A 22,808-nucleotide genomic window follows, 5' to 3' on the forward strand; every position below is an offset into this window, starting at 1 on the left:
GCTGCTCACCCACCATTAGTCTGGCTTTCAGTGAAGAGTTGCTGCTTTGCATTGTCCAAATCAGGCCTGAGCTGTGTGTGTGTCGTGCACAGATTCAGGAAGTCTTCTGGCACTGGCAGGCTGTATGAATAATGCTTCTTGCTGTACGTTGGGGATCTGTGCAGAGTTTAGATATGAGACTTACAACAGCTTCCAGTTAGTCATAATTCAGGTTTGACAAGAGACGTGGCTTAGAGGGGAAAATCCTGAATTTATGTCATAACAGGGATAATATCCTCCGGAGGAAACAGACTAAATCTTGTCTTTATTAAAAAAGACATACAATACAGTCGGTATTGTTGTATATCCACTCACTATCTGGCTCTGCAGAAGGCTGTGGGGTAAATGTTTGCTATATTTATTGACCTCCCACTCCCTATCACACCTTTTTTTTTTTTTTTTTGCGGTGTCTCATATACCCTGTGGTCCATTACGTGCAGTGCACACAGCACAACTACAAATGGCAGCTTCATTGTTTGCTCAGAGACACAGAACCAACCAGTACTCCCACATGCTGGAAAAATGCTCCTGGGCCCCAAGTTTTCTGTGTGTCGGCCAGTTTGTCTCACTGGTAGTGTGAGATCTTGTTCTTTCCTGAAACTTAGAAACTGTGAGTGCTTAGAAAGGAGGGTCTCAGTGCACTTCCATGTCGACTCTGGTGTGTTGTTTCTTTTTCTGGTGTGAAAGCAAATGGACCAAACATATTTTTAATAGTTGATATCTAACTAATAAATCGGCTCTCTGTCTGCAGGTTGTTCAACTGTTGAGGAAACAATCTTTATATTCTGTCTGTTTTAAGCAATGTGTGCGGTTTAGTAAATCATTCAGTAACCATGGTAACATGTATGTGCATCAGCACGAGAATTTTTCCCTTTCGACTGCGGATCAATCGAGTTCTGGAAAACCTGGAAATGTGGAGACTAGTTTTACAGTCATGGAAACACCTTGGAAATTGATTAAAATGATGATCCTGGAAATGTTTGTATTTTAGTTTACCTACATAAACCTGAAACTGTTGGTAGGATCAGTTGTTCGACACTTCAAAGCTACGTACATACTGCCTAATGATTATCAGATTTCTTGTTGCTGTGATAAATACATGCTTTCTTTTCCTGTGTTTGATGAGCCATAGATAAAAACCAATGAGCTCTTTGTGACACCAAAGAACATAAATATAAAATATACATATAAGAAGCATTAAAGTGCTGCATTACCTGCTGATTCCTCCATGTGGGAGGCAGATTGAGCAGTTGGGTTTTGAGGTGAATGTTTTTTTACATTTTTGTGGCGCCCCCTGTGGGTTAGCCTCAAATATGCCAGAATTAGCCTAAAGGTTAATTTCCATCTGTAGTCCCTGGCCATTTTAAATAATGAATTCACTCAGAGTGGAGGCCTCAAATGTCATGTTGTGTCAAAGGGTGCTGATTACCACTTTCACACATACAGTATGAAGGTGGAGGACATGTTGGCTCTTATTTCCTGCTCCTGCCTCGTTCTGTCTCTCTGCCTCGGCTCTGCTCGAGAGCCTCCTTGCATTTTTCTCCTACCGGTTTCTATTAAATTTACCATACAGCTGATGATTCGTTTATTAATTATTAGTTAATTAGCAACTATTTTGATCACAAATTGTTTATTTCTCCAGCTCGATCTATCAGGCCAATATTGATCTATTTTACTTGTAATGGGATATGGTTTCTGTCACTAAATAAGATTTAAATTGTAGAATTGATCAACATTACTAATAGTGTATGGTAAAATGTATTTTATTTTAATATAATTTTGTCAGATTCAAGTTGTTTTAACAATATTTTATAATCAAGTGTAATTTTTTGGAGGGTATAATGTCAGTGAATATGATAAGATTAGAAAACATGCTGTGTTTCTAGACAACTGCAGAAACTAACTGCACTTTTATTTTACTTCACAGGCAGAATAGTTTCTGTTTTTGAAGAAAAATACGTCTTTAAGGGGGTTGAATCTGAGGCCAAATGATTCCCAAGACACAAGTTTGTTTTTAAGTGTAAATGCCTTTTTAGAGGCTTTCATACCCTGCGGAAAACGTACAGTTCTTTGGGGGGGAAACACTTGAGCGTTTAGTATGAAAAAGCTCAGCTATTGTCTAAAAATATTATTGCATGAAAAACAATTCTCTAAACTCTCACACTCATTGTGCACCCTCGGCCTCTCTGCATCTGTTTCTCATCTCTTTTTTGTGACTGAATAATGGTTGCCGCTGCCTCTTTTGTCTGAGCTGTGAGTGGAAGTGGAAGAGGTCTGGCCTCCCCTCCTCCTCCTCCTCCTCTTCATCACCCCGTCTCTCTCTCCCATCTCCCTCCTCCTCCTCCTCCTCCTCCTCTGCCATTGCCTCTCTTTGTGGAGTTTAAAGATAAAAAATCTGAGGTATGTTAGTCATTTTCTGGCTGAGCGGCACCACACGACTAAGGCATCGCGATAAGGAGGGGTGTGTGCGCGTTTAGAGAGAAAGAGAGCAGCTTGTCAGCGTATGATGTAGGAGTTGAGTTTGCCTGGCAACAGGTGAAAAGACTAAGATGAGACTGTTGATGATAGTAGTATGATGTGAGCTTTTCTCACTGCTGTTATCTCCTCTGTCTCTCTCTCTCTCTCTCTCCGCCTGCACCTCCTGCCTCCCTCATCATCCAAAGCTGCCTTTTGATGAGGCGTGGATCACTTTGACCCCACGACTAATAAGTAAAAGCCGTCATCGTCATAAAATATGCATGGAGCCGATCTGCAATTAAAAAAAGGCCGCAGGTTTGATGTCGTTGGCGGTGGAGCTACCAGCGCTAGGTGAACAGCACCCGGTGCTCCTCTCGAAAGGTGTTCTCATTTACTATGTCGCACCTTTGCGTGTGCGTTGTGTGTTTGTTGTGTTTTGTCAGGAGTGGGTTGAGGATGAGGTCCGCCTGATGTCAGAGGTTGATGTGGATGTATGAGTCATGACGGGGGTGGTGGCGGCTGGTCCGACCGTTTGACGACATTGCCTGCTGGAGCAGATGGTTTCGGTCACCATGGAGTGGAGTGGGGGGGGGGGGGGACACACAGTCGGAGGTACAGTGAGAGATGATGTTGATTCAAAGGTGGCTGATTGTTGGTGTCCTCTGTAACTGAAAGGTGTACAGTAGGAGGCAATTTAACATGTTTTTTTTTAAGGCTTTTCCACTAATAAACTCTAGAGGAGATAAATTCCTTTCAGTGTTTGGAATTATTAAATTTAAACATTTCCATAAATGGATCTTGACGCATTTCTGCTTCACATTGTTTGGACATGAACCAGGTGGGACTTGTTTGTGCATTAGCTTTGGCACCGGCAACGTCGCCCACTGCCAAAGCAGCTTTTTGGTCCTCAAACACAGCCATTACACACTAGTGTTAGACTTTTTTGCGACCCAGTACAATCAAACTATTGACTTTGTCACATGTGGTAGGTCAAATGTATTCAGTGAGCACAGCTCCAAAGAGCTAAAAAAAAAGACCATAACTCCAGTCCAGATGAAATAGAAAATGTCTTTTTAACCATGAAAGATGATATCCTCGGTCATATTGTACCCTTATTTAACTATGTATACCAAAAAAAATTACATAAACTCAATTTCTTTGTATTTTTATATTGAAGTCCAATCATTTTGTCTTCCTGTAAAACTAAATGTGGCGTGTGCTTATGTAAGCATGAACCAATAATATCATGCCATTCACCCGTCATCATCAGTCTTCAACTTTGAGCGATACAGAGTGAAGATTGATTAGTTAGTTAGCAACAGTGTGACTGTTTTGCTGGGGGAGTGATTTGGATCATATTTTATGGAGAAAATCTTGGTTTTCTCTCTGACGTCCTCCAGCTGCTCTGCCTCAACTCCGCTAACTGCTGCTGTCAGAGTCCGCTAATGGGTCCTTAATAGCCTCTTGACTGGGGGGACGTAACGCACAGCGCCAAGTCCACTCCCTAGCTCCTTTTTACAGGAAATTGGTAAATGTGTGGAAGCAAATAGATCTCTGATTTCTGTTTCATGTAGACTTTAACTGTTCACTCTTGACTCAATTCACTCTTCTCATACAGGACTTTTCCGGGTAAAATAAAGCCAATAGTCCACTAGTCGTTGCTTGTTTATGGTATTAATTTAATTATTGTTAGATTTTCACAGCCACCTGTTAAATAATGATTATTATTATTATTATTACAATTTTTAAAAAACATTTTGTCACATTAGTCTACCATATTTCCTTTTTACTCGTAACTGTTAAATCAAAGCAGCAGCATCCATGTTCTTGTCAATCATTTCACATCTTAGTGGGGGAAATATTTCCACCAGCAGAAAGTCAACCTTGTGAGTCCTTTCTACAGCAGCCATGGGTTTGACTCCGACCTGTGGCCCCCCCCCGCCACTCTTCAGCTATCACTATCGATTAAAAGGCAATCTCATCTGAACTAGTTCAGTAAGGTTTCCATAAGTTGAGGCCATTCCTACACCACCTTAAAGAAGGAGGCTAATTATAACAAAAACAAATCAGGAAGGGGACAATAATCTTATTATTCCAGTAACTAAACTCAACCCTTAGAGGGTAATAACTACAGCTATCAGTTTTGACAACTACCAAAGTTGGAACAGTTAACATTTACACTGCTCTTTACTAGGATAAATAGTATCTTAGTACTAACATTGATGATGACACACATCAGAGTGCAATGCAGAGAGATAAAAAGAGGTCTTCCTTGAGGGAAAAGGGCAGGATTTATCTCACAGACTGACCTACTTTTAAAATACCACATATCTTCTCTGGAACTGGGGAGGGAGGGGGTTTGAAGGGGCTCCCCGAAGGCTTCTGCAGGTAGAGTTGCTGCACTGTGATGGCAGCGAGCAGTTGGTGTGAAGGTGAGAGCGAAGCAGAGCATGTTTTAATTAAATTAATGAGCAGTGAGTTTGCAACCTGCAACAAGCTCTAACAGCTTGTAATAAGCAAAATACACTCAAATGTCAAGAAAGGGAAATTAAAAACACCTATTTTGTCATTAAACTGAAAAATACAACCTTAAAGCTTCTGAATTAAAGTTTCTCTCTTATACCAAACTAAGACCTTGTTAAACGATCTTAAAACACACTTTCATTCAATAAAACTGACCACTAGTCTTTATTAGTCCTTACATTGTTCCAACATTCACTAACTCTGGTGTCTGACCATCTAGCCGAGTTAAATGTGAAAATATTCTCGCTCTACCTGCTGTCGCTGCCTCTCTGATGCCCCCCTAACCTCCCTCGCTCCTCCACCCTCTTCATGTCTCTACTCGTTCTTTGGCTCAACGTGTGGACTGCGGCGCTGAACATCTGTCACTGAGCTGCTCTCATCCTTTGGAAACTGGCCATTAGATTAGCAAAATAAAATGACCAAATATTGCCCCAAACTCATGGACTCATCGATAGGGTTGAGGGCGATTGGATGAATATAACAGCTTTTTACAACGTGTAATTTACATTATTGTATGACGACATTGTGAGAGTTTTGTTTTTTTAAATTATAATTCTCAGTACTTTATTGGGGGAGTACATTTTTTCACTGGACTGAATTCAACTGGACACAGGCCCAAAGTACACACTGGAGCTACAGTACAGACACCAATATGAGGGCAAAATCAGCAGTTAGGGGTTCAATGCCCTTAACCCTCTGGTTCCCAAGCCAAATCCCTATGGACTGAGCTACTATGACCAGTTTAAGCAATCAATAATGACTGTTATTATCAATTATACTTGACTTTTATCAAATATAAGTGTACTGTCACCGTTAGGTCCTGCAGATTTCCTGTAAGACATTATGACTATTATGGAGACTCTTCATGCACAGGAGGGGAAAACCTTTAAAAGTTTATTTGCTTAAAATAAATTCAGAAATTCAAAGGTACACCCCAAACTCTGAGCCAGATCAGTTCAATGCAATGCAGAGGCATCAACATTATCGCTCTAAAGATTAACTTAACTATTGTTTCAACTCTGTTGCACCTGTAACCCAACAGCGATGTCAGGATGTGCAGACCACAACCCCGAGTACACTTCTTCATCACTGCAGCGAAACAATTAACATTTTCAGCCGATGTTAAGGTGTTCTTTAACATTTAGAAACATTCACTATTGTGTATATACGTCTCCAAGTTGTACTTATCTATAGAAACAATTACTTTAGATCAGCAAAAATAAAAAGTCATTCACTTGTGTCACAGTGAGTTTGGTCGTACTTCAATTACATCATATATATGGTTGAGCCACTCCTTCTAATGTGAGCCCAAAATATAGCCAAACAGGCAGAATTTAATTCTCTTTTGACTCATACGCTGCATTGTGTTTACGTTACGGTCAGTTTTTAGCCTTTTTATCTCAATTTTAGGAATCATAAACCTCGGAGGATGCAGAGAAAATGTTGCATCTACTGGAAAATTTTTATAATGCACTCAGCATTAGCAGCTATATGTCTACTTTCCATACGACCCCTGGGGGATGCCAAATGTGTATTTTAAAATCCTAAAATCCTATTTATAGTCTCAAATTAACCTCTTATAAGCCCGGCTAATTAGAGACGGATAAACTATACATCACAATTGTTTGTGAAGTCATCATCGCGATGTGTATGTAATTTAAATAAAGGGATTGGTAATTTCTGGAGGTTTCTGTAGTTGAAAATCCTCCTGTGGCATTTATCAATTAAAGCCACTTTCAAAATTAGCCATCTAAAGTGGGTTTAGATGTGATGTCTTTATTCAGGCAGCAGAAACCCAGGAACATTACACCCTCTACTGTTCTGACACCTAATACGTGTAACAAGAGAGAATATGCTGCACGTAGTGTTATTTTTGTCCCTGTTATCCTTGAATTTTTTTTTTGCACACCTTCTAGATTGTTCCAGACATAAAAAAATGAGTGTTTAACACACGCAGAGAAGTGTAACAGGACTAATTTTATGCAAACAAAATGTTCTGGTTTTCTAAAGCTGAAAGTGAGAAACAGTTCATTGTATTTTTACCACTTATTTGTTTCATAAGATTCTGGAAATGTAACACGAATGGTCCCGTCTGGCTCAGTGGTTACCAGTTACAGACTGTACAGACTAGGTTCATGTTGGTCAGATTTAAAGGGTTATCACTCTACCTTTTTATGCCATTGACTGTGAGCAGATCCCAGTACATTTCTAAGACTTGCAGTCTGGTGTTGTATATAATTGATGCAAAGTAACTTCTCAACTTCACTACAAGCGATATTAAACAGGATTCTTGCACCAGATACACTTAAAAAGACTTTCCCATAGTTTCAGTGTCACTTTTATTTGTAAAATATTCACATTGAAAAGTAAATAGGCATTGTTGTGGCACTGACTTCACAGAGGCTCACAGCACTAACAAACACACAGTTCATTTAGTGCACACATGCATCATGCTAGATTCAAAGCCCTTACAATAATCACGGTTCTTTGCACTTAAACTCAACTTGTGGACACGATCTGATGAAATGGTTAATGTTATTTCAGTCTGATTTTGTAATGTGAAGTTTGGTAGTCAAGTCCATCCAAAACGACAGTTAATGTGCTGTGGTTTTCCCTTCAGGCTCCAGAGAGGCTAATAAACTAAACACAAGCTATTAAACCAAGTAAACACAGCACACACAGTGTATAGCAACACACACACACACACGCACACACACACACACACACATACACACCCACACACGCACACAGCCTGTAGTAAAAGCTGAATGGCACAACAGTGCACCTCACTGCTGGTTTTGAAGGCTTTCGCAGCCGTTGACAAAGCAGCAGAAGCAGTTTTTGTGCGGAGACAAATCCACTGATAAAGCTGTTGATGTTCAGAATCTCAATTTGATCCCTTCTTTTTCTCTATGGAAGAATTCATTGTTGGCTTGTCTTCCATATTATTATTATTATTATTGGTAGTTTTTGTGTGATATCTAATAATTAAATGCACTTTAAGACATCATAAATGGTGAGTTGTTCTGGATCATTCTGAATACTAGAAATACAAGTTTACAAAGCAGTATAAAGGTTGATGCCAAAATACCCTTCTGTTAACCAACACCATGTTACCTCAAACTTAGCAAATCCTGTGTTTGTAAGCCAGCAATGTGCAGTTAAGATATAAACACTGAGAGATAGTACAACCCCCCTGTTCTAATTCTCCCACCAATGACACATCACAGCTCAGCACGTTACAAGATCTTCAAGCCAATACCTTACATTAACAGGGTGGATATGGAATCAGGCACTACTCTTTTCCCTTTCTGCCTCCCCCCTTCCTCCTCCTCCTCCTCTCTTCCCTCTGTTTCCCTCCATCCTACTTGACAAAGTGCAGGGCCTCAGCCGCTACCACGGAGCCTTTGCTGCTGTCGAGGCTGGTGACCAGCTTGAAGCCAGATCTCAGTGCTAGCATCACTGTCTCTAGTTTCAGACAGTCAAGTGTGCACAAGAATGTGCTGTCCTCCTTCAGTACGAGCCTCGAGCCCGGCTCCGACTTGATGAAGTGTCGGAACTGGATCACGTTGGACGACACCACGAATTCTTCTGGAAAGCCATCCAGGCGGCTCTTGGAGATCTGCACCAGCCTCGCTTTCACCTTGTCGATGAAGATGGGGTCGCTGCAGTACACCTTGAGGCCCTGCGACCTCTCGTGGCTATCCGTCACCTCCAAGAAGGCGGCCTCCCGCTGGGCCGCCCTCTGGCTTTCCCACTCGACCACGGCTTCCACCAGTTCGCTCAGACGGTAAAAATCGGCCTCCCGTCGCAGGAGCCCTGCCTCCCGGAAGTCGTCGGGCAGCTGGAGCTCTCCGGTTCGAAGGTAGTTGAGCACGTGGCGAAAGACGGGACCATCTCTATCAATGAACGGGTTGCCCATTGAATCAGTGTGCTGAACCGGCTTCTTACCGTTGGCCAGCTCTTCCAGAAAGGAACCCTGGTGCTTGCTGAGGGTGGTCCGGTGGGCGGTGTACAGGAACCCCCCTACATTGATGGTGATGGTGCCTGAAGAGGGCTTCTTGAAGCTCTTGCTGGGCTGCAGCAGGTCCGGGTTGATGTGCCTCAGTTCACTTTCCATCCTTCTGAGGTTCCATTCCATTCTCCAGTCACCTTCTCCAGCCTCGACCCAGCCTCCTCAGAGCCGGTATGTCTGCAGCACAAAATCGAGTCTGTCTTTTTTCTTCCTTTTCTTCTTCTTCTTCTTCTTGTGGATCTGGTAATGTGAGTCTGTGGTGGTGCTGCTGAGAAAATGAAAAGGTGTTGTCAGCTGTCGTATAGTGAGAAGTGAATGTGTTTTGAGAGAGAGTGTGTGTGTGTGGTGGATGGTTGAGTGCTGTCTGGCAGAGCAGCTACAGTGAACTGGGAGCTGAAAACAGACTGACTCTCTGTGCTGCTCAGTGTCCCTCCTCTCTCTCTCTCTCTCTCTCTCTCTCACCCTTTAGGAGTGGGTGGGCAGACAGCGTCACATGCAGGGAGGAGAGAGAGAGAGAGAGAGAGATAGAGGGAGTATGAGAGCAAACAACAGAAGAGTACGGACTCCAGGAGCTCTTTCTTGCTTGCTCTCTTTCCCTAATTATCTATGATAAAAAAGGTGCCGAGGAGAGATCTAGCAATTAGCGCACACACACACACACACACACACACACACGCCCTCCTATCACCAGATGGAGGGGGGGGTTGCTTCCATAATTTTTGTGGTGTGAAACTGTCTCAGCTTGTGTGAGTCTGAATATGAAACTCCTTTTGCAGCCAAATCCATCTGTTTACCACACAGCAATAGATGTGAACTGGAATCTGTTTGAAAAGGAGTCCAGTTTAATTCGTGGGGCTTTTTCTGTCTCATCTCTGTTTATGACAGCGAGAAGAAGGCTGATAGTCTTACTTATGTAAATGAAAGCAACAGGGAATGCATTTATGTAAATATCCTGTTTTCTTTCTTGCAAGGTAACAAGCTTTCCTCTATCTTAGTGAACGTTGCTTGTGCATTTAGTGTGTGTGTGTGTGTGTGTGTGTCTTGTGTGCGCTCGCTCTGGGGTCCTGTGAAGGAAATGGACCAATTACAGTCAATGGTGGTCTGGTTCTGAAGGACAGAGTTGGAATTGGCTAATGCTTTGGCCTGTAGTCCCCCTCAGGGAAATTGTACTAGACTGGTAATTTGGTATCATACCACCACTCTGTGTATGTGTGTGTGCTTCATATGATAGTGTCTCTTCTAGTGCAACTGCAAATGTGTTAAAAAAAATAAATCATAGTAGTAAAATATGTTAGGCTGATGTTTTTGGTTACTCGCTGCTTGCTGTGTGTGGTTTTAAAAACTGTAGATGATTGGATTTGGTCCTCAGCATACTGGACACTGTGCTAAGTGAATGTTATTCTAGGAAGGCAGTAACTGATTTGGCTTACAGTATTAAATTGTATGTGGCTTAGTAGGGTCGGGGCAATATGTTATTTTCAACAGTCCAATTTTCCAACAGGCCAGCGTCAGTCTAACAACCGGTGATTGCTGATCCCCCTTCAGCTGGGAGATGTATGCAAGCAGTGAGTTTTCTACGTTCCACGAGCTCTCTTATCCATAAATAAACACAATAAACTCATCAAATATTAATAAAGGAAACATTCTTACTTCCTTGGTCAACAAAAAAATATACAATATACATTAATGTTAGCTTAGTTGTCTCGTTAACTCATCGTAAAATTGGAAATCATTGAAACTGAATAAACCTCACCAAAACTCACCTTGGGTTACTCTTTCCGCTGTTTCAACAATCAAATAAACGTTTAAGTTTCAGACTAAGGAGTTAAGAGTTAGACTTTTTTTTTTATTCTGGCTCTTCCCGCTGTTTATCCCTGTTGCCTCTCTGTCGTTGCTGGCCTCTTTGTGCTGCTGGGTGAGCTCACTGAGCTGTCAGTAGCAGCTCTCACTCATGCTTCGGAGGCTGAACATTAAATTAGCTCAATAAAATGATATAAAAAAGACCTGATGAAGGATTGGCCTATCGCTGATAGCCAATATATTCGTCCCATCAGTTTTATGTTAGAGGGGCTGCCTTTTATGTGTTCTGGTCATTGGAGACTTAACATGTAAAAATCAATGTGTACTCGATACATGGTCTACTTACTTCAGCAACCACATGGTGAGCTAATGATTTAAAAATAACCTATAATCAGTTTTATAAAGACCATATCTTTCTATCAGTGTCTTCCTACCTTCGATCATGTGAATCACCTATTAGCTGTGTTTCTTTAAGCACCATTTTATAGGAAATTACAGAACCATGGGGGGGGAGGTAATATGGACACTCAGCCTGCACACTAAATTTATGTTTATGCTCGATTTCGACCCCGACAGCGATTCTGTTGTAGAAATATTTCAGTCCAGATGGTTTATAACCTACTTTTAGATGTTTTTTTTTACAGCAGAGAGGCAATGCCAGTCTGTTTGCATAATTCATCAGCACTTGCACAGGAGTCTGGCAATGACACAGTACCTGGATTGTGGAGGTGTTTGTGACTGTAGGGCAGCGCAGACACAAGGTTTGCTTTGCAAGGATGTTTATATCTCGGACTACTCGGTGGCAAAATATTGTCGTACTATTGTGGGATAGATGGTGACTAGGATGTACTGAACATCACAGACAAGAGTAGTAGCAGGGTACTGGAATGATAGATTAGAGCAGATTTAGTGCTGCAACTAACAGTTTATCTGCAGATTGTTTCAGTTAATCTATAAATTGTTTGGTGTCTATATAACATCAATACATTTTGAAAAATGTCCTGCTAATAGTTTGATTACCATAAAATAATAAGTAGACAAAGTAATCTCATTTAAAGTGTTGGAACCGGTGAATTTTTGGCATTTTTGAGTTTAAAAAAATGACTTAAATGATTAATCAATTATCTAAATGTGGTTAATTTATTTTCTGGCAATCAACTTATCTTTTCAGCTCTAATTAGATTAGGTAAAAATATGATGCCAGTGAGGAAATTGGGCTGTCACAGGTTTTGAAATAGTAATGATAGACAGTAGAAAGGTTATAAATAAGTAAAAGAAGATGTTAAACACAAACCTAAAGTTCTAATTACCCACATTGTTATCCGCAGTTGCAGAAGCATCTTGAAAAGTTGTAAAAGTTCAAAGAGGGAAAAAAAAAGGACCCTTGATCAGTAATTTCACTTATAGTAAATTACTTCTTATTGTGTTCTTCAAGCCACTGATGTTTGATGTAAATTCACCCTCTTCGCACCCACGTTCCTGCCTTTTTCAAAGTCTGTTGGATCACACTTGAGGCCTCTTCTCAGCAGCCCGTTCACATGCAAAGTAGATGTAGAAATCAAGGTGCTGTTGCGTGTGCACCTGCTTTTTTATTTATTAACACAAATGAAAAATGAGGGAAGATTTGTAATTTTCTGGGTCTGTACTTATTAAACTTAAAATAAAGAATTCAGAATGCTCCAAAGAGAATTTAAAATAAATAAAAAGTGTGTTTAAAGAAAGTAGCAGCTATAGATGGTACAATAAGCTAAAACTACCTTATATATATTTTATCATGACCAATTAAATCTTCTACTGTCATTCGTAACCACATCTCTGAAGATGCTCTCTATCTCTGTGCTGCACCTAACTAGGACCACAATAGACTTTATAAATTCTTTATAAATAATATAGTAATATAGTTCTTTATAAACTTAACAGACATTTTGAGCTTTTATAAATAAAGATTTTTAAGTAAATGGTTTTATTTAAACCATTTTTAGGTTTAAAGTTTACTTCTAGCAGGGCTAGATCACTAAAAGTACATGTGTCTATCTGCGTCTGTCTGTGTGCAAGTTCATGAAAAACTTTCATTTTAAAATTTAATTTGAGAGATGACACAATCATGGAAATAACCTCAGCTCTTTTCTCCAACAACCAAAATAAAAATAAAATGATGCCACTTTAGGAATATTCTCCTATTAAAAGAAACGGCGAGCAACAGGTGTATTACATTTGTGCAACAGGTTATCAACAAGTTGCACCTCCAGAGCTGTAAATGTGTAAAAAGCGTTGCATAAGGAATGACTGAAGATTAATTTTCAGTGAAAAGCTCAATTCAAACGCAGTGACTGCAGCAATAATTGATGTGGGTTACTGAAGGGCTGCTTTTCTCTCTGTGTGTTTATCTGGAAGAAGATCCCAGAGTGACAGCTCTCTCTGTCTCCGCGGCGATTTTCTAATCATAAGTGATTAGTGGTATCATCATCATCAACAACACTCAATTGGAATTGCAAACGAGGCCAAGATGCAGCAGAGAGGATTGTGGGAGGTTTGACCTGCTTTCTCCCTCCTGTTCATTAAAATTGGCTCATCGAGGACAATCGTTATCGTCAAAGTCAGTGAGAATCTGTTTGTCACAGCTGTTGTGTGTCTCTCTATCGAACTGACAGCTCAGGATGTTCAAATTTAATTTCCCAAAATGCTGCTCGCGAGGACTCTCCTTTCTTCTTAAAAAGTGGTGAATTATTCATGGAGCTGCTCTAAGAGCTTATGGTGTAACATGGAGTCACTGACTGCTGTGAAGCTGGCATGGCAACCACTTAAAATAGGGTCTTGTATGAGCTCTGAGCTGTCAATCTCTTGCTTTATTCATCATGGAAGTCTGTCTACTGTATAGAGTCTACGCGTGTGATCAGATATCAGCATTTGGTGGAGCATCAGTGTCACATTGAATGTTGGTACAAAATATAAATAGTCCTAAGATTCAGAATAAAACTAACTAAAAATAAAGCATGGTAGAAATAGTGGTGGTGGAATACGGTTGAGGGCGATTGGATGAAAATATCGGCGATTGTCCATCGTGGTTGGATTTTTTGGGGAGAGATATTTGTCATTTTATTTTGGTAATTTAATGTTCTGCCTCTGAAGGATGAGAGCCACTCAGTGACAGACGTTCAGCGGTGCAGTCCACACACTGAGCCGCTGAACGAGTGAGGGGAAAAAAAACTGCTGTAGAGCGAGTGTATTTTCCCATCTAACTGCGGTGGATTAAGAGTTTATGTCAACTAGTTTGACAACAGGGAAAGATACAACGTGATTCTCAGAGGCTTTAAACAAGACTCTAACTCCGGGCAAAATGGGGACAGAGCAGGGACAGACACCAGAGTTTGTGATTGTTGGAACAGTGTAAAGACTAATAAAGACGGTTTGGTGACTTTTATTTTGTTTCTGTCGAGTTTGAAGTGTGTTTAAAGATCACTTACTCTTGGTTTGGTATAAGAGAGAAACTTAAATTCAGAAGGTTTAAGGTTGTATTTATCTGTTTAATGACAAAATAGGTGTTTTTCTTTTTCCTTTCTTGACATCTGGTGAGTTTTTTCTTTATTAAATCTGTTAGAGCTTGTCACACATAGCTCCTCTCCTCTCCCATCTGAAACTACTGGGGAGGTGGTTGTGGGGGTCGGGGGGGCGCTTGCACATCACCCACGCATGTGTGAATATATTGGCAATCGCTGATTGTTGGACTGACGGGCCCGGTTGGAAGAACGTATGTACATAAAGTGATCTACAGTCAATCGATACAAAAAAGGGAAATAAAACAACTTGAACAGTAATAAAGGTAACACTTTATATTAATGTACACATATTCACTATTATCTAGTTGCTTATTAGTAGGATATTTACTGTTTATTAGTCATCATAAAGCACTTATATAATGTCTTATTCTTTACGACAAACTGGAATAACTCAACAGCTACGAATGCTAATAAATGTGGTACAGATATCCATTGTGCCCCGAGGATGAGTCCTACTAACCTTGGTGATCCTCTGACTTTTCCTTGCAAAATAAGGTGAACCTGACTGCACCAGATGGTTTGTTGCACAGAAACATCTGGGAATAAAATCACTTCAAGTCAAACATCAAAACATAATATTTTGAAAAAATCCCACAAATTTTAAAGGAAACTTTAAAGGAACTCAGGATATATTTTAATATTACAGTAAAATGTGCCAACAGCCAGTGAGTTTTTAAGGTTGAGAAATAGACCTACAGCAGTCGAGTCCACCAGTTTTCTCTGTGTTTGTAGCACTCTGAAGCCTGTTTGTTGCATATGGATGGTGTTAGTCCACGTTAAAATCAAAACGAGTGGGCTGAACACAGTTACAGACATCGGAAAATCACTTCAGAGTTAATGAATGGAATCATTAAATTTCCTAAATTAAGCAGCCTCTGGGCCTGGTAGAGATTAGCTCTAATGGAAAATTATATTTGGAGATCCAATCAGCGACTTCAACCCGTCTCTGCTGTTGCTTCCTTGTTGTCATAATGTGTAGACAAGGCTCTGTCACTACTGTCTCTCTGTGTTTGTAAAGGAGTAAGAGGAGAGCAGACCAAGTTTGTAGGTTCATGACTAAAACTCTGTGTCTTTTTAATCAGATTCATGAAGCCGTGTGTACGTACATTTCTGGTTTATACATTACAATAATTAACAGACTTGGTACACGTGCACAAGATTGGTTTCCGGTCTTACAGGTAACCTCGGATGTAGACACACTCGGTTTGAGTGAGTGCGGTTTCACCAGTTGTGTTGCATTGGCCAGGTTCTCCGCCGAGGCCAGAGCAGCTGTCATTAAGCTTTTTATAGCAGCCGTCATCAGTATCTCATCACGTCTACCTGTAACCCATCATCAGCAGTGACATCAGACAGGTAATGATATAGTTTACATTGCTCATGTTGAAACGGACTTTAGAGGGGCTTCACATTTTAAATTTATATTTATTAATATATGATAAGATCATGAACACAGAAAAATAAAATGACGCCGTCAGTGTAAACACACAATCTGTCAAAGAAAACCAAGTTGTTGTATTAAGGTGTAAATGCCTCTTAGCAAATACTGTATACACAGATCAGCCATAACATTATAAGCACTGACAGGTGAAGTGAATAACATTGATTATCTCGTTATAATGGCTCCTGTCAGTGGGTGGGATATATCAGGCAGCAAGTGAATATTTTGTTCTCAAAGTTGATGTGTTAGAAGCGGGAAAAATGGGCAGCAGGATTTGAGCAACTTTGACAAAGGGCCAAGTTGTAATGGCTAGACGACTGGGTCAGAACAACTCCAGAACTGCAGCAGTGGTCAGTACCTATCAGAAGTGGCTCCAGGAAGGAAAGAAGGCTGACCCGTGTTGTCCGATCCAACAGACGAGCTACTGAACCTCAACCCCTGATAAAGTTAAAGCTGGTTCTGATAGAAAGGTGTCAGAACACACAGATCATCACCGTTTGTTGGTCTGGGACTGCGTGCGTAGTAGTTTTTCCAGTATTTTAGATATTTTTCATATGGCAGTCTTTAAAAAAGGATTTCTCCGTACAGTTTATTTAATTGCAGTCCAGTCGTCCTTTGTTGAGGGTTTGCCTGCAGCCATTTTGCTTCAGCCATGTGATGGTTTCTTGCTCGCAGCCAAAAATAATTTAATGAGACTTTCATTCTGTTTGTTTTTAAGGTATAATATAAAAAAAATGTTGTCATAATAATTAGTTCTATTCCACATGATCTCTGATCTCTTTAATAATCAATATCAAACAAATGAAAGGACAAGCCAAGAAAACTCTTTGGTATGAATTTCAGTTTTGGAGTAACAATATTATTATTTTTATTATTAGTATTTATTATGTTTTTCTCACCAGAACTCCCACCAGGGCATTGAACTGGTGTAAAGGTCTGGTTACACCACAAAGGAGGTTAAACCAAAATAAATAAACACAGCTAATTAACCAAGATAACTTCCTCCATTTGTGCTCTCTGGCTCTCCGTTCCCTCAAAGGGTCAGCAGTGTCAAAGAAGGTTAAAAGTTCACCCGAGTTTAACTCATTGTGCCGGCATCATCATCCAATCATCCTCAGTCAAGTAGAAGGAGTTTTGTATTGTATTGTACATTATATTTGCCTTTTTATGAGCACAGATGCTGGGTAGACTGCAGTCCAACTGTGAAACTACCTAACAACCTTAACAAGCAATGTTTTATTATTAGATTCCAGCTCTCACTGTATTTTTTAATCTCCACCTTATTATATGACCTGCAGTTGGGTCTGCACACATTCTCACACCACAGTCTTTCTTTAATAAATAGCTTTACGTGAGGGAAATGACACAAAGGCACAGTTTTTGTGCGTATGTATGGGCCCAATGTCTTCCTAAAGTACTTACAAATTATTCCTGAGAGCAGCTAAAAACATCCTCAAACCTAGAAAATCACAATCTGCATTATAACCCATAGATCACCAGGCTTCAATCCGATTTGAGTCAAGATCAGAAAGCGAGAGGGAGTTGAATGAAATCCTCCCAAAAAAAAAAAAAGTCTCATTGGAGAGCGAGCGGAGAGAAACAGGGTCACACGAGTAGCCCGAGGCACAGTAACAGCAGCAGCTTATGCAATGGGTCAGTTCTTGTGTTTGTAAGAAACAAATTCTTTTTGTAGACACTGAATGGAGCTTAAGGCTATGAACCTTTTTTGTAAAGGAAAAAGGAGGAACTGTTGAGCAGCAGCGCTTTTACAATGCTGAAGAGTAGCGATCATGCTGCATGCTGATGAAGGTCTTTGACTGGTATATTTATTGCTCTAACTCTCAGTATGTGTAGGCTCGCTGTGTTTGTTGCTGATATACGGTGAAACATAGATGTGGACGCTGATGGAGGATAGCGGGCCTGGTGGGCGGTGAGATGTTTGTTGTGTTTAACATTAGGGAGGTCAGAGCTTTGAGGAAAGGGCCTCAGAGCAGATGGAGAGTAAGAGATGAGCGTGGGGGGGTGGACGAGTGACCTCCTCACCCTCGCATCTTTCTCTCTCTTCCTTTGTTTTTCACTTCTCTGCTCTTAAAGAATTTGTTAAATGTAATGTCTTGTTAATGTATAGATACTTATGTCTTCACTGCAGTTAATACAGATCTTAACTTTTTTATCTACCTGTTTTTGTTTTCCTGATTTCCCTTTTTTTATTATACTGTCTATTAAGGGCTTTTTAAAGTTCTTGTCTTATCCTCATCTCACTTTATTAAGCTCCAATTACATACCCTGATTTTGGTGTTTTCAGTCAGCATTGAGGGTCTTTTCCCCGCTGTTATCTTTACATGCTGGGTCTGTTTTTGCAGGAGCAGCATCTCAATGCGTAAGATTCACTTATGAGTACATTTGAATGCCTGAAATCAAGATTCAGTGATATATTTCATTTGTTACAGACATACAGTATTTGTAAAATGTGTATTTTGCTCACATTTACTGACATTATCCCCCACTGTGCTGCCACTGTGCCACATCTGTAAATATACCCGTCCCTCTCGATTTAAAGATACTGTGTTAAAGGAAAGACTCGGATAGCAAACACAACTACAGTACTGATGCTTCATCCCAGATACACTCAGTAACACCTGAACAGGATTACTGTAAGATTCATACATCTAACACACCAGTTAACACATATAATGCTATAAAATGCTATAAAAATATTACACATTTTTTAATAAAAATACCACAAGATCAAATGTGATGGGACGATACTACTACAACAGATTAGCTGTGGTTCATTCAACAACGGTCAATAAAAAGATTATCTTCTTAATAGGAACATACCTGTCCCTAGGGCTGGGTATTGTTAAGAACCTCACGATTTGATTTGATTTTGATTCTTTAGGTCACAATTCGATTCGATATCATTTCGATTCGATATTGATTTAAATGCTTCGATATCGATTCAGTAATAAGTAGAATTACACAAATAATTCATTGGAGTACCTGTTGATAATTTTAAAAGCTTCGGGACGGCGACTTCCGTCATGTGTTTGCGTGCTGGTATGGCGTATCGTGGTTCCAGTGTGGATACCATCTTCTTAAAACCCCCGTTTTCCACGACACTGTACGGTCGTAGGTCCTTACGTATGAAGACAGCCACAGACTCTGTTATGTTCTGTGCGCGGGCAGAAAAGTTTGGTGGCAGTTTGCAAAGGAAGGATCTGTCGAGTTGTGTCTGTTTTGAATCCACAGGTTTAACACTGCTGCTACCTGCTTCGGTTGCCATGTTGTTGTTGTTGTGTAGTCGAGTGCGGCCTCCGTCCATACAACGCAAATCACACACAGGTGTTGCTCACCGCGCCCCCACTGGCCAGGGGCTTGAATCGATTCAGAGGATTTAATGAATCGATATTGAATTGGGAAAAAATATATTGCAATGCATTGATGAATCGATATTTTTACCCACCCCAACCTGTCCCCAGCGTGAACTGTCCATAGCTGAATAGGGTTGACCTACGTCGGTCATAATGGTGATGGAGAGGTGGTATGTGGTGTAAAAAGTGTGAGAAATACTGATCTCAGACCTGCCTGAGTCACATTAATAGCTACTAATAACATTTCAGTAGATTATGTTATATTATTATATATATGAAAGCTTATGGTCCTCTTCGGATAGATCCTTATGTTTTTGTGAACTTTCCTCGTAGATCCACTCTCTGTGTCGGAGATACAGACCATGTATTGAGGTCTGTGTCAGATTTAAGACATAATTTAGTGCAGAGATCCAGTAGTAGTCTGTGTCTGCACTGGCTTGGTGCTGTTTTGACATTATTTTGTGTTAAATTCAGACCTCTCTAATTTATTGTTTTACATGAATGGCAGGCTGTGTGTGTGTGTGTGTGTGTGTGTGTGTGTGTGTGTGTGTGTGTGTGTGTGTGTGTGTGTGTGTGTGTGTGTGTGTGTGTGTGTGTGTGTGTGTGTGTGTGTGTGTGTGTTACACTACATGTGGGCGAAGTGTGATTACAGCTACAACCAAGAGTGAAGTGCATATAGGCTGTTGTGTCACTCCCACTGTTGTGTTCACATGTAAAGGACACGATATCACATACATCCATCAACAGCAACAACATCTTTAAGTTGGGGACGTCAGAAAATTAGCAGCTGCTAATTACAGAGCTGTACTGTGACGGGAAAGCCACGGAAATGAACCTGGCAATCAGTTTCTCTTTCTGATGATCGGTGGTATAAACGTCATTATAGGTTGTGTTCCCTTGTCGTGTGTTAATGGAGGATGTCGCTCTGGACAGCGACCTGCGTTTAGATCCTGGGGCAGCTTTATTTTTTTTAACAAATAAAAAATTGTGTGAGCTTTAATGCCAAAATAAATGCCCGTACCAAATCAGTTCTCCAAACCTCCTCAGTAATTTAGAAAGCCTTGATGCATATAACACTTCTTTTTGCCTCGTGGAACCACAACTTCTTGTTTTTACACTTCTGTTTGTGTACAGATAAAACAAATTGGATATAAGGGTTGAATCAGTGAGCTTCAGAGCTTGTGTCTGTAGTATCATAAATACAGAAGCCCGACAGAACTGAAATCCACCATGTAACTGCATCAAAACAGTTCCTTCATGTTTAAATTTCAGCTGTTCTTCTTCATCCAGTAGAGAGCAATGAAGTCTTCTTACGCAGCTCTGAATGAATGATCGCTGCGTAGGAGAATTAGGATACTGAATGTCTGCCGAAGGTGTGGACCAAAACATTTATCTTGCACTTAAGAGTTTTATAGTGAAAGCCAACGTGCAGAAGTCTACTATTTATCTCAAGTGTTCCTCCCACACACTGAAGCCTTGAGCTACACATTGCTGTGGTCAGTCCACATCTTACGCTGGCCCTCTCTCTATAATCTACAGCATGTTAGACATTTCTCTCGTGCACACAGTGTTCGCCTGGATTCTGGACAAAGGGAACAAGAAGAACTTGAGCGGCAGGAGGGAAACGGTCCACGTTTCTACACGGCCCTGACCCGGTTTGACCGCGACTACGGCCCCAACAGAGAGAGGGTCGGTGCTGCTATAGCCAGATCTCATGTACATGTGTGCACACATGTTTCTCGCATGTGTGTGTGTGTGTGTGTGTGTGTGGGAGTGTTTTTTTTAGACGTGTTTCTGGCAAGTGCTCCGGCACTCACCAGCCAATAATTGCACATAATTGCATCCATTTGTGGGGGAAAGGCAAAGATGAACATTAGTGAGATCTGTGACATCGCTGGCTCAAGATTAAAGACAGACTCTCTCTCGGCGGTGTAATGTCGCGTGACACGTGATGTCAGGTGGCATGTGGTGGTTACTATGGTGACCGGTTGCACTTGCACTTGTTCGGCTTTGGTGAACACTGAGATAAGATGAGGTTGGAGGTGTTTTTTATAGGTTTGTTGCCGTCCGATCCCCATTAAAAACAAAAACAAACAGTGACAACAATAAAAATCCACTGGAGACGAAGCCTATTCCTCTATAGAGCTCAAAAAAACACATTAATGAGCCACACACAGCTGATTGTTTATTTATTACAATGAACATTGGCTCTACATGTTTTATCTTTTTCTTCAATATGGTAATCTTTAGGTATCTGTACAACTTTTTACTTTTTCCCTACTATATTTTTACTCAAATATCTTTACTTTCTACTCCTCACAGCTTCAAAACTTTACTGTTACTTTAGTGAAATTATTAATTTCTGCACGTCTTCCCAACATCAAGACCTGTGCATATCACACATGACAGATGTAACAGGACAAAAAAGAGGAAATAGACGTGAGGGAGTAGTTTTTACTTTTATACTTGAAGTACATTTCAAAGAGCCTGTACTTTCACACTTTTACTTGAGTAAAGAAGTTGAATCAATACTTTTACTTGAGTAAGATTGTGTGTATCTTTGCCACCTCTGCCACATTCATTGTGCTGCTGTAAAAACTCATCACTCACTCACCAAATGTGGATTGACAGTTGGAAGTAGTCCCAAACAATTTCACAACTACAGTATCGATTATAAATTGATAACTTTTTTAAAAAATCTACCTACATTAGGGACCTGTGTCTACAGATTTAACTTCATAGGAGGACGTTCAGAGATGGACTAACACATTGTAGATTTTGGGCTTTTATGAGATTTGTTAACAATAAGAAAAACAAAACATCTGGTTTATCTTTTAAGCTGGGAAACAGGCCAGTGCAGCCATTTTTACACAGTATTTTTAATCAGATTGAGCTTTACGCTGCTATAAATTTCCTCTGTGCGTGGTAGCTCACCTGGTAGAGCTCCTGTCTGCAGCCATCGACTCCGACCTGTGGCTTTTTGTTGTCTGTCATCCTCTCTCTGCCCTCCTTTCCTGTTGCGCTTCAGCTTTCTCTACCAATTAAAGGCAATAAAGAAATGTGAAAGATGAGCATACATGAGTCAAATAACACCATTTGACACTCAAACTTTTTACCAATACCAATAACGCAGTGGTAACTGAGGCAGTAACACATCAACATAAACTCAGCAGTGCTTTATTAACGAGGCACTTTAGAGTTGTTAACACCCAATCTGAACCAAGAAGAAGGTGCGCCGCACATTACATACACACCATTTACCTAATTTCATCGCTCCTTGATCCTCATGTGATCAATTAATCAGATCTGACAGTATTAAGTATATTGGAGGACTATAAGGACTCAGGGGAGCAAGGAAGCTTCCCATAGGAGGCTTGAGGTCAACACACAAAGAACCTAAAACCAACTCAGGTGTTTTGGTATTCCCAACTTTAGGTTTTCTTATGTGCCATTGTGTTGAATTAGTGGATATATGTTAAAAAGAATCATAAGAAGTAGAATTATTAATTGTCTATCAGTGTCATTTATATATGTAATAACAACATATATAAGACACTAAATTATTCCTTCACATTTGTGGCATTTCAATCATAAATCTTTAAATA

At 40.4% G+C, this 22,808-nt stretch overlaps 2 protein-coding genes across 2 annotated transcripts in view; one reads left to right on the forward strand and one right to left on the reverse strand.

Annotated features, from left to right (window-relative positions):
• The window catches only part of LOC127365706 (general transcription factor IIF subunit 2-like), a 44,069-nt gene that overhangs the window by 12,880 nt on the left and 8,381 nt on the right, over positions 1-22,808 (forward strand). The gene's annotated exons all lie outside the window — the stretch shown is intronic.
• On the reverse strand, positions 7,342-9,483 carry kctd4 (potassium channel tetramerization domain containing 4). Its single transcript, XM_051404086.1, has one exon. It carries the CDS (start codon positions 9,158-9,160, stop codon positions 8,384-8,386), a length of 777 nt encoding a protein of 258 aa, XP_051260046.1. The 5' UTR covers positions 9,161-9,483; the 3' UTR covers positions 7,342-8,383.

The sequence above is a fragment of the Dicentrarchus labrax genome, unplaced genomic scaffold (genome assembly GCF_905237075.1).
Source record: "Dicentrarchus labrax unplaced genomic scaffold, dlabrax2021, whole genome shotgun sequence".
Taxonomy (NCBI): domain Eukaryota; kingdom Metazoa; phylum Chordata; class Actinopteri; family Moronidae; genus Dicentrarchus; species Dicentrarchus labrax.

Bases quoted from the DNA above. Each gene is read 5' to 3' on its own strand.
- kctd4 (XM_051404086.1), bottom strand. From the start codon at position 9,160: ATGGAATGGAACCTCAGAAGGATGGAAAGTGAACTGAGGCACATCAAC.